This window comes from Bubalus bubalis, chromosome 14 (genome assembly GCF_019923935.1).
Source record: "Bubalus bubalis isolate 160015118507 breed Murrah chromosome 14, NDDB_SH_1, whole genome shotgun sequence".
Classification (NCBI taxonomy): Eukaryota; Metazoa; Chordata; class Mammalia; order Artiodactyla; family Bovidae; genus Bubalus; species Bubalus bubalis.
The window spans coordinates 33,146,651-33,159,697 of NC_059170.1; the positions used below are offsets into that span (position 1 = coordinate 33,146,651).

A 13,047-nucleotide genomic window follows, 5' to 3' on the forward strand; every position below is an offset into this window, starting at 1 on the left:
AATGTTGAGCTTTAAGCCAACTTTTTCACTCTCCTCTTTCACTTTCATCAAGGAAGTCTACATGACTTGTAGAACAGGATTTGGACATTCTAGAGTCTATGGCTATGAAGCCATCATTAAGTCATTGATTCTTTTGAATCCTGACACAACACATTTTACCTAGATATGGATCTCCCTGCAAAACTAATTAAATACAGTAATATATGCAGACTCGAAGCCATAGAAATTATAGCCCAATCCCAGTATAGCCTAATTTTGCTTTTTTTACCCTCTCTGGATGCAGAATGTGAATTCAAAGTATGAATAAAAATTCATTAAAAATAAATTTATCCACTCTGTGTGGTACCTACCGCTTAGCAAATTGTGTCCCTTCTTTCCTTAAGGGTTCATTCTATATATATGACTTATGAAAGGATTAGTCCTCTAATTGTTTACATCTTTAGCCTTGTGACATAGATTCTGTTCTAGATCTGTGGCAAAAGTTAATTTCACATGCAGTCTGCTTCCTAAGGAAAATGGTAACATTTTTGATCATAAAATGTATACATATTCCTCCTACATTTGATCCTAACATCTGCCTGAAAATCCCAGTGGAACACCCTTTGCAATGCTGCCCTTCATGTTGCTCTCCAGAGAAGAAAAGGAAACTATTCCTTTGTATTTTTTTTTTTGTCTAACCCTTATAATCTTTTTCCTCTAGAATTTAGCTTGGTTCAAATAATTGTTCTGTTTCATTGAAGTAAACAGAATTTCCAGATTTAGGCTATTCTCTCTGTTATACAGATATATTGAAAGAATTATTAATCAATACCCCCTATATATTGTGTGTTGTTGCAGAAAGCAGATACCTGTGAAGAGGAGTGACATCAGAGTTCATCAGATTCATTCAGCTGTCTCAGTATGTGAGTGAGTTTGCCTGTCAAATCACAAACACGATATCATTTGCTTCAGGTTTGACTAGTCTACAATATATTACTGCTCTATGTACCACACATGTGTGTCACAGATGATCACTTTTAATTTCAGAGTTCAAATGTAATAAATTCAGCACATTTATATTTTGTTAAGATTAAGTGCTGGGAGGCTACTATGGAAAATCATCATTCAGGTTCATCTCTAACCAAGCAGTTGTGATTCCATTGCTACAAAATAAACCTTTGTCATGCCTCCTCCTCAGCCTCACAACACTTTTTATTTGTAAGACATAAATCTAATCCACACACTAACATTTGCTTACAAGCTGTGCAAAAGAACTGAAGACTTTGGATTTGGTAAAATAGACATTTCAAGGAGATATTCTACTAGTTATATGAGTATGTCCTGGATTTCTTTTTTCCCTTTGTTTGATTTTATTTATGTTTTATTGAATTCAGTGGAAGACACTCAAATTATCAGCAGGAATTCCAGTGCAATCATTATGTTGATGGACCTGATGGCTTGGAAGAAAGTCTGATTTCTGTACTTGGGCCAAGAAAGGAAACTCTTAAGTGGTGGGGTGATAAAAAAAAATAAAATAAAATCAAGTTAGAAAAACTATCATAGAAACTCCCATCCATCCTTTATTGCAATCCATCCATTTTCTTCTTTCTTTCTCTCCCATTTAGAACTTATATTCCAAACTTTATCATTTCAGTAATAACCTTGCTGATAGGGCACCTACTTACTCTTCTTTTACCACAATGATCTAGTAATATCTAGGTATTTAGATACTGACTAGTAGTTGACATTATTGACCTCATGTTTTATTTTCTCTGTGCTTGCACTTGAACAGATAAATATTGCAGACATGTTTTACTAGGTCATGAGTTACACATTCCTGATCATGAGTCTCAGTAGTTCCTTCACAGGCTCAGCCTGGTTGTTACAGTTTATGATCAGCTTGCTTGTACTTTCTAAGATGACCACAACAAACCTTCTCCACCCTTCTTCACTGTCTAGCTCTTTTCCTTCAGCCTCAGAAGATATCACATCCTGTGTAGGCATCATCCTTCCACCCAGCTTTTGTGTCCCATCTTTTCTAGCCATTTCCATAATTGTAACTATTTAACCCTTTCTCCCTTGAACACTTAGCTACTTACCCATACCTGGATCCTTTCTATTGTCCTTCAGGCAGTTGTATAGACTGTGTAGATTTATAGACTCTCTGTTCTAATCCATTGATCTGTTTATTTTTGCAGCAATACCACACTAGTTTAGTTTGAGTATCTTTATTAGAAGCCTTGCTATCTGGTGGTACAAGTTCCCTAGCATAAAGTTTTCTTGGCTACTTTGAATTTTCTTATAAATTTCAGACTAAATTTGTCGACTTATACACATACACAAACCACACATCACACTGACACGTGTCACACATGTCAATGTATGTGTCACATACATTACTGTTGGGATTTTTATTGTGATTGCATTAAATCTATAGATTTTCTTGGGAATGGTTTACACATTTACAATATTGAATCTTTCCATCCACAGGCACAATATAGCTCTCCATTATTAAGTACATCTTCTTTAAAGTCTCTGAGTGAAAAATTTATCATTATTTTTCTAGAAATCTTGCATATCTTAAGTTAGATTTATATTTTAGTATTTTTAATTGAAAGTAGTATCTTTTAATTTTTATCTTTTTGTTGCTTATAAAGAAATACAATTTCATGTTGTATGTCAATTTGCATTCAGTGACATTCTGAAATTCTATCATTTATTTAAACAATTCATTGGTAGTGTCTTCAGTTTTTCTACATATATCATTGTTAATAATAGCACTTTTTTCTCTAATCCCAGTTGCTTTCTTTTTTATTCTTTCTTCCTTTCTCTTCCCTCCATTCTTTCTATCCTTCTCTTTCTTTCTAGAACTTAAGAAGTACTAGCAATTTTCAGAACTTGAGAAGGAGCCTAGCAATTTTGTATTTATAAATATATTTTTCATTTACAGAGGGCTCTGGAAACTGAAAAAGTTTAAGGATGCACAAATTTTTTTGTTTCACCTCTGAATTTAATGATTATGATGGAAGAATAACCTATTTAGAAGTGTTTATTTTTCAATGATTAAGGAAGTAACAATATCTAGATGAAACAAACATGGCAAAGTGTTAGCAAGTGGTGATTTTATTGGTGGATGTTAGAATGCTTATTGTACTATTTTCTTTCCCTTTATGCTTGAAATTTTCACAATAAAATTTAAAAACACATAAATGAATTAGTTGTTCTGTTAAAAGACAAAAGTTGACATTTTGAAAACAATCTATAAGATGTTTATAAAATACCCACCTAGCAAATATGTGGACAGTTTGAAATAAAAGTATAGGAAGATAAAAAGCTTACTCATGCAAATATAAACCAAAAGAAAATGAGATAGTCATTGAAGTATCAAATACAGATTTTAATAGAAGCAGGGTCAACTCACAAGGTAAAGATAAGATAATTCTAAGTGTAAAAAGCAGAATTAATGTGTACATTTTTTCCTTTAGGCACCATTTTCAGAGTAAGGAATTGGTGTATTAGATAGTTGTCAAGGTAGTATGTGGGGTCTTCTGGTTCACTTTACATCATTGTAAGTATCATTATGTACTCATGAACTTTTAGATATTCAAACTGTATGAATTATAGGTAGGATTATTTTTTAATTTATTTATTTTTTAATTGAAGGATAAATTGCTTTACAGAATTTTGTTGGTTTCTGCCATATATCAGCATGAGTCAGCCATAGGTATACATATGTCCCTTCATTCTTAAACCTCACTCCCATCTCCCTCCCCATCCCACCCCTCAGGTTGTTATAGAGTCCCTATTTCAGTCCCCTGATTCATAAGCAAATTCCCACTGGCTGTGGAAAATTCTTAAAGAGATGAGAATACCAGACCATCTGACCTGCCTCCTGAGAAATCTGTAGGCAGGTCAAGAAGCAACAGTTAGAACTGGACATGGAACAACAGACTGGTTCCAAATTGGGAAAGGAGTATGGCAAGGCTGTATATTGTCATCCTGCTTATTTAACTTATATGCAGAGTACATCATGAGAAACGCTGGACTGGATGAAGCACAAGCTGGAATCAAGATTGCCAGAAGAAATATCAATAACCTCAGATATGCAGATAACACCACCCTCATAGCAAAAATTGAAGAGAACTAAAGAGCCTCTTGATAAAAGTGAAAGAGGAGAGTGAAAAAGTTGGCTTAAAACTCAACATTCCAAAATCTAAGATCATGACATCTAGTCCCATCACTTTATGGCAAATAGATGGGGAAACAATGGACACAGTGACAGACTATATTTTTTTGGACTCCAAAATAACTGCAGGTGGTGACTGCAGCCATGAAATTAAAAGATGCTTACCCCTTGGAAGAAAATTTATGAGCAACCTCAGTTCAGTTCAGTTGCTCAGTCATGTCCAACTCTTTGTGACCCCATGGACTGCAGCACCACAATTCTCTGTGTCCATCACCAACTCCCAGAGTTTACCCAAATTCCTGACCATTGAGTCGGTGATGCCATCCAACCATCTCATCCCCTGTCGTCACCTTCTCCTTCTGCCTTCAATCTTTCCCAGCATCAGGGTCTTTTCAAATGAGTCAGGTGGCCAAAGTATTGGAGTTTCAGCTTCAACATCAGTCCTTCCAATGAACACTCAGGACTGATCTCCTTTAAGATGGACTGGTTGGATCTCCTTGTGAGTTGGTCATAACTTTACTTCCAAGGAGTGTCTTTTAATTTCAAGGCTGCAGTTACCATCTGCAGTGATTTTGGATCCCCCAAAAATAAAGTCAGCCACTGTTTTCACTGTTTCTCCACCAACCTAGACCGCATATTAAAAAGCAGAGACATTACTTTGCCAACAAAGGTCCATCTAGTCAAAGCTATAGATTTTCCAGTAGTCATGTATGAATGTGAGAGTTGGAGTATAAAGAAAGCTGAGTACTGCATTTCAATGAAAAGAATAAAATACTTAGGAATATATCTACCTAAAGAAACTAAAGACCTATATATAGAAAACTATAAAACACTGGTGAAGGAAATCAAAGAGGACACTAATAGATGGAGAAATATACCATGTTCATGGATCAGAAGAATCAATATAGTGAAAATGAGTATACTACCCAAAGCAATTTATAGATTCAATGCAATCCCTATCAAGCTACCAATGGTATTTTTCACAGAGCTAGAACAAATAATTTCACAATTTGTATGGAAATACAAAAAAACTCGAATAGCCAAAGCAATCTTGAGAAAGAAGAATGGAACTGGAGGAATCAACCTGCCTGACTTCAGGCTCTACTACAAAGCCACAGTCATCAAGACAGTATGGTACTGGCACAAAGACAGAAATATAGATCAATGGAACAAAATAGAAAGCCCAGAGATAAATCCACGGACCTATGGACACCTTACCTTTGACAAAGGAAGCCAGAATATACAATGGATTAAAGACAATCTCTTTAACAAGTGGTGCTGGGAAAACTGGTCAACCACTTGTAAAAGAATGAAACTAGAACACTTTCTAACACCATACACAAAAATAAACTCAAAATGGATTAAAGATCTAAATGTAAGACCAGAAACTATGAAACTCCTAGAGGAGAACATAGGCAAAACACTCTCTGACATACATCACAGCAGGATCCTCTATGACCCACCTCCCAGAATATTGGAAATAAAAGCAAAAATAAACAAATGGGACCTAATTAAACTTAGAAGCTTCTGCACAACAAAGGAAACTATAAGCAAGGTGAAAAGACAGCCTTCAGAATAGGAGAAAATAATAGCAAATGAAGCAACTGACAAACAACTAATTTCAAAAATATACAAGCAACTCCTACAGCTCAATTCCAGAAAAATAAATGACCCAATCAAAAAATGGGCCAAAGAACTAAATAGACATTTCTCCAAAGAAGACATACAGATGGCTAACAAACACATGAAAAGATGCTCAACATCACTCATTATCAGAGAAATGCAAATCAAAACCACTATGAGGTACCATTTCACACCAGTCAGAATGGCTGTGATCCAAAAGTCTACAAGCAATAAATGCTGGAGAGGGTGTGGAGAAAAGGGAACCCTCTTACACTGTTGGTGGGAATGCAAACTAGTACAGCCACTATGGAGAACAGTGTGGAGATTCCTTAAAAACCTGGAACTAGAACTGCCTTATGACCCAGCAATCCCACTGCTGGGCATACACACTGAGGAAACCAGAACTGAAAGAGACATGTGTACCCCAATGTTCATCGCAGCACTGTTTATAATAGCCAGGACATGGAAGCAACCTAGATGTCCATCAGCAGATGAATGGATAAGAAAGCTGTGGTACATATACACAATGGAGTATTACTCAGCCATTAAAAAGAATACACCTGAATCAGTTCTAATGAGGTGGATGAAGCTGGAGCCTATTATACAGAGTGAAGTAAGCCAGAAAGAAAAACACCAATACAGTATACTAACACATATATATGGAATTTAGAAAGATGGTAACAGTATGCAAGACAGCAAAAGAGACACAGATGTATAGAACAGTCTTATGGACTCTGTGGGAGAGGGAGAGGGTGGGATGATTTGGGAGAATGTTATTGAAACATGTATAATATCATATATGAAACGAATCGCAAGTCCAGGCTTGATGCATGATACTGGATGCTTGGGGCTGGTGCACTGAGACGACCCAGAGGGATGGTATGGGGAGGGAGGAGAGAGGAGGGAGGGGGATTCAGGATGGGGAACACATGTATACCTGTGGCGGATTCATGTTGATGTATGGCAAAACCAATACATTATTGTAAAGTAATTAACCTCCAATTAAAATAAATAAATTTATATTTAAAAAATAAACAAATAATAAAAAAGAAAGAAAGCTGAGTGCCGAAGAATCAATGCTTTTGAATTGTGGTGTTGGAGAAGACTCTTGAGAGTCCCTTGGACAGCAAGGAGACCCAACCATTCCATCATAAATGAGATCAGTCCTGAATATTCATTGGAAGGACTGATGCTGAAGCTGAAACTCCAATACTTTGGCCACCCGATGTGAAGAACTGACTCATTGGAAAAGACCCTGATGCTGGGAATGATTGAAGGTGGGAGGAGAAGGGGACGCCAGAGAATGAGATGGTTGGATGGCATCACCTAAGCAATGGACATGAGTTTGAGTAGGCTCTAGGAGTTGGTGATGGACAGGGAAGCCTGGCGTCCTGCAGTCCATGGGGTCACAAAGAGTTGGACACAACTGAGAGACTGAACTGAACTGAACTGATCTAATTTACATATGGTAATATAAATTTCCATGTTACTCTCTCCATATATCTCACCCTTTCTTTTCTCCCCCAACCCATTCCATAAGTATGTTCTCTCTGTCTGTTTCCATTGCTCCCCCGCAAGTACTTTCATCAGTACCATCTTTCTATTCCATATATATGTATTAGTATGCAGTATTTTTTTTTCCTTTCTGACTTACTTCACTCTGTATAGATAAGATTATTTTTGATGTTCTAATTATCTCAAATTTGGCTAATATGAGACTCTCTAAGTGTTTGATTCTTTCATATATAGTAAAATGTAAGTTGCTTGGACATTCAAATAATTTATCACTTTCTATGCTTTATATTTTTGCCAGTTTAAAAATGTTTTTGCTCCTCCTTCTGTGCCTTTTAGAATTGATTTTTTTTTTTTTTTCAAGAACTTCACCCAACACGTGAGTCCAGGGTTTTATTGCAGGTCAGTCATGTAGGCACAGTGCCCATGTGACTGACCTCAGCTATTGGACTCCAGCTTCTCAGAGGTCGAACTGACATAGAAAGACTCAAGGCCTTAGGCATACAAAAACACTGTTATCAAGTGAGATATTCCAAAGGCTCAGGGATTATCTCTTAGGATCCAGTTAAGGGCCAGTTCTGAAGATAGGCCTTTTATGGAATGTGCAAACTGGAGAAGCCCTGATTTGCTGAATTAACTCTTTCTTGCACACTGGCTATGAAAAATAAAAAAGTTTAGCCAGAATTTTTACTATGATCTGCCTTGTATCAAAATAATGCTTTATCCCAGAATTGTTAATTAATATACTTCTAAAAATTCACTCCTCTTTAAAATATGCTTGTGTTGACTAAAAATGTACAACTTGAGAGTTGTGAGTTAAGTTTCATTTGGGGCAAAATGAGGACTACAGCCAGGGAGGCAGCCTCTCAGATAGCTCTGAGAGACTGCTCCAAAGTGGCAGTGGGGTAAGGTCAACATATAAGGTTTTGGTGAAGGGAGAGTTCAGTCCCATGAAATACTCATTTTGCAAACAGTTTTTTTGTTAGTCATGAGGATCTGATGTCACCATGAAGGGATTTAGTATTTCTCTGGATATGAGGAGATGTAAGGATTGAGATCATAAAATCTGTTCCTAAAAACATCCAACTATCTAAAGACCTGTCCCACCAGATTCCCTGGAGCACAGAGTGCCTCAGGCCACCCTGAACTCCCTCAGGGGTTGTTGTAGGTCAACAACCGTAGCAGCATGGGGTTCAATCTCTGTAGAGGCAGTCGGCAAATGCCTTTGTTGTTCAGTCATTGGCAGTGCTCTTGGTAAGTGCCAATTTGTAGTTGACACTTGTAAGGGAAATGCTATTTTTCAGTTTTTTTAAAGAAACTCCTGTTCTAGAATGAATCCTTTCTCTGTCACCTGCTTGTTTTATACATTTCAGCAACCTGATTGTCCTAGCCTATAGATAGAAATAGTGAAATTATTATTACTACTAATAAAAGCATATGTTAGCATTCTTGACCCCATCAACTAGGCTCTACCTCCATCCCACCTCCACTCCCACCTCAATGCACTTCTGAACCTAGAATAACTGACCATTGAAATATTGGTACGAATATGTCTTGGGGAGTAGTGAGTGTGTACAAGTTATCTTTGGTTCCATGCAGAGAAGGGGAGAATGTTCATTCTATAATTTGTGCACAACTGAGCCAATTGAGCACCAAAGCATCTCTGTGCTGTGCTTATTTGCTCAGTAATATCTGATTCTTTGAGATCCCATGGACATCTCTGGAAGTGAAAGTAATGCCTAACCTCTTTCAGTCCTTGAGGCAACAGGGCTTTCAAATTCTGCTTGTAGCCCCTCCCCAACAAGGCTCAGATTACCATACTGGGGAAGGCTGCGCCCTAAGCAGCTCCATCCAGCAGTCATTAGATCATCCCAGCAACTTTTCCTACCTGTAGATTTCTTCACCTCACACAGCTAGATGCCTGACAGTTCTTTCTTTTTCTCATCAATTGGTATGTAGGCACAGGATACAGTGGATTGCAAAGTTGTGGCACCAGAGAAGTGCCAATTTATGAAAAGTCTCGGAAATCTCATTCTCCTCTTGCACAGTAGAGAAGTTGGCCAAGTTCAGTGAAGGTTTTCAGCATGACCAGGGCACTTTGAAGCAGTTGTTCCCAGCCTGTTTGCTTTAAAAAACCAATTAATTTAATAAGGTTAGGGGAGTAGTAGAATTTCCATATATTTTATTTCTTCCAGAAAGAATACTATGAAGTATGAGAAAGAATCTTACGAAGTACAGTTATCACCTTCCAACTGTTCATTCTTTTCTACATATAGAACAGAAGTATGTGCACAAGAGTAAACAGAGCATACTCTAGGGATTAAGCAAAGTTAAATAAATTTAAACCTTTAAAAATTTATTTTATTTTGTCTTAGGATGGTGAAAACTTGGCTATGATCAAGCCATGTGTGGGAATCAGCACACAACAACCTTCTTACAGGTGATTGTCACTTTGGTCACTCATTATCCAAGGGCTTAATTCAGTGCCTGGTGCACAGTAGGTACTCAGTCATTGAACAAAATAAATGTGTGGGTGAATGAAGCAACATGTTGGAATGGTAAGCAATGGATTGATGCTGTTTTATCAATTATTTTTAATCCTCAAACTTCTTTCACAAGTGTGCTCAGTTGAATTTTGCACCCCACCCCCAACCAGATATGTCCACAAAAATCTCAGAATATAACTATTCGGAATAAGGGTGTTTGCTGATGTATTTAAGGTAAGACTCTTGAGATAAGATCATCCTGGATATCAAAGGAGGTGACATACAGGAAAAGTTATGTGAAGACAGAGGCAGAGATTGCAGAGATGTGTCTACCAAGCCAAGGGAAGCCAAGAATTACCAGAGAGAAGGCGTGAGAATGGGTTCCACTCAGAGCCTCTAAAGAAAATGAAGCCTGCTGACAGCTTGATTTTGGACTTCTGTCCTCCAGAACTCTGAGGGAATACATTTCTGTTGTTTTAAATTGCCAGATTTATAGCAGCCCTAGAACAGACTGGGTCTTCCCTGGTGGCTCAGACAGTAAAGTCAGGAAGATCGCCTGGAGAAAAGAATGGCAATTGACTCCAGTACTATTGCCTTGAAAATTCCATGAACAGAGGAGCCTGGCAAGCTACAGTCCATGGGGTCACAAAGAGTCGGACACGATTGACGCTTTTCATAGAACTGAATGCAATAAGCTACATATACAGTTGTAGTCACTTTTATGGATTCAAAAAAAATCATTGTGGAATGTTTTCATGATAATGATAACATAGTTTTAAAAAGTTATTTACTTTTTTACGTTTTTAATCATGTTTTATAAAATTATTTAAATTGAATCTTTAATACTCTGTATACAGATAATGTCTAAATGTGTTAACAGGTAAATTGGGAACAGACTATTCATTTATAAAATTATAAAATTACAGTATAAAATATAAAGCTATAAAAGATAAAAGTATGATTGGTAAATAAAGTATAAATGGCATGATATATCATATTTTGTTAGAAGATGTTCTAACTTCCCTGGTGGCTCAGACAGTAAAGTGTCTGCCTACAATGTGGGAGACCGGGGTTCAATCCTTGGGTTAGGAAGATCCCCTGGAGAAGGAAATGGCAACCCACTGCAGTATTCTTGCCTGGAAAATCCCATGGACAGAGGAACCTGGTAGGCTATAGTCCATGGGGTTGCAAAGAGTAGGACATGACTGAGTGACTTCACTTTCACTATTTGTTAGATATGTTTTGAAATTTAATTTTACATTTTATATCATCAAAAACAAAGATTGCTTTTATTATGCTTAAATGTTCAGAATATTACCATTTTGGATTAGCAATCAGCTGGCCCAGTTTTCTAAAAAAATGTGTTTATTTCTAAGTTACAAGAGAGTTGGTTTGGTATCCTATTTTCAAGCAGAAAGCATCTCTGAAGCTTCTTCAGTCATCTTAAATGAAAAGATAAATTGCATATAATCCCAGTTGTGTTAATATTTTCTCTTTTTAATTCTTGAATTTCTGAGATTGAAAGCTATTCCAATTTGATATGCAGAAATTTTAATCAGAAAAATTTAATGTGCTGATTTGATGGTGTTCATGTTGAGAAAAGTTTCCATGATTACTATAATTTATGTGACCTATTATAATTGATATTTTTTCATGCTTGACTTCAAACAACTGTCATTTATGAGTACAAATTAAATGTACATTAACAACTATGGTATATTAGATTATTGTTCAGAAAATATTTACTCCCTCCTATTCCCTACCTGTGCTATTTCCCCATTTTATTGATGTTTTAGCTTAGTCTTATTGTGTGTTTCAGTTGACTGTTTATACTTTGAAAAGTAGCATTTTATTACTAGGACATTGTTTTGCTACAAATTACAAACAATATTTCACATTTACTAACATTCTTTATTATAATTATAAAAGTTAATGAGTCCAAATTTATCATGTAGGTGATACAATACAATTATTAAAAAGTGATAGATTTCTATAAAGAATATCTATAATTTATTTATTATTGAATATCTATAATCAATTTATTATTGAATAAATGCCCTGACCTCTCCCTAACAGACCTAAGCCTTGCCCAACTTTTGAGTATAACCTACACATGCTAGTCCTCTAGCCCCTCAATCTTCCAGGTGTGGTCTATGAATAGCAACATCAGCAAAGCCTTGGAGATGATCAGAAACACAGTTTCAGTCTGTACCTGGAGACCACTGAATCAGGATCCCTGGGAGTGAGGCCCTGCAATGTGCTTTAACAAACTTCTTGTGTGATTCTGATGCAGTTCAAGTTTGAGAGGTGCTGGGCTAGATGGCCACATATTAAGATGGTACCTAGAAAGATATGCATAGTACAGAAATGACATAAAAGGTCAATCTAGAAGCTCGAATGTAATGCAAGTCTAAATTAATAACTTATTTGTGAACATTGCAAATACATGAGAAAGAAGGTAGGAAGATTTGCATTTCAGTTTCTGCATTAAACAAGAAATTAACTTTTAGTATATAATTAAATAATTGTGAATTTTAAAAATTAATACTTTGCAAAGAGCTAGTTGGATAAGACTCTTGAGAGTCCCTTGGACTGCAAGGAGATCCAACCAGTCCATTCTGAAGGAGATTGGCCTTGGGATTTCTTTGGAAGGAATGATGCTAAAGCTGAAACTCCAGTACTTTGGCCACCTCATGTGAAGAGTTGACTCATTGGAAAAGACTCTGACGCTGGGAGGGATTGGGGGCAAGAGGAGAAGGGGACGACAGAGGATGAGATGGCTGGATGGCATCACTGACTCGATGGACGTGAGTCTGAGTGAACTCCGGGAGTTGGTGATGGATAGGGAGGCCTGGCGTGCTGCGATTCAATGGGTCGCAGAGTCGGACACGACTGAGTGACTGAACTGAACTGAACTGAAGTATATTCCTGACCTCAGACGTGGGGTAGCTCCTCTCGGCCGCGCTCTGTGTGCCGTGGCAATAGGCCCTGCTGCTGCTGCTGCTAAGTCGCTTCAGTCCTATCCGACTCTGTGCGACCCCATAGACGGCAGCCCACCAGGGCCCGCCGTCCCTGGGATTCTCCAGGCAAAAACACTGGAGTGGGTTGCCATTTCCTCCTCCAATGCATGAAAGTGCAAAGTGAAAGTGAAGTCGCTCAGTCGTGTCCGACTCTTCGCGACGCCATGGACTGCAGCCTACCAGGCTCCTCCGTCCATGGGATTTTTCCAGGCAAGCGTACTGGAGTGGGTTGCTATTACCT

At 37.4% G+C, this 13,047-nt stretch overlaps 1 protein-coding gene across 1 annotated transcript in view; it reads left to right on the forward strand.

Annotated features, from left to right (window-relative positions):
* The window catches only part of HAO1 (hydroxyacid oxidase 1), a 142,329-nt gene extending 139,140 nt beyond the window's left edge, over positions 1-3,189 (forward strand). The window contains exon 9 of the mRNA XM_025264028.3: positions 838-3,189. Within this exon, the coding sequence (XP_025119813.1) occupies positions 838-864 (27 nt within the window). The 3' untranslated portion in view covers positions 865-3,189. The remainder of the gene's footprint in view (positions 1-837) is intronic.
* The last annotated feature ends 9,858 nt before the right edge of the window (positions 3,190-13,047 follow it).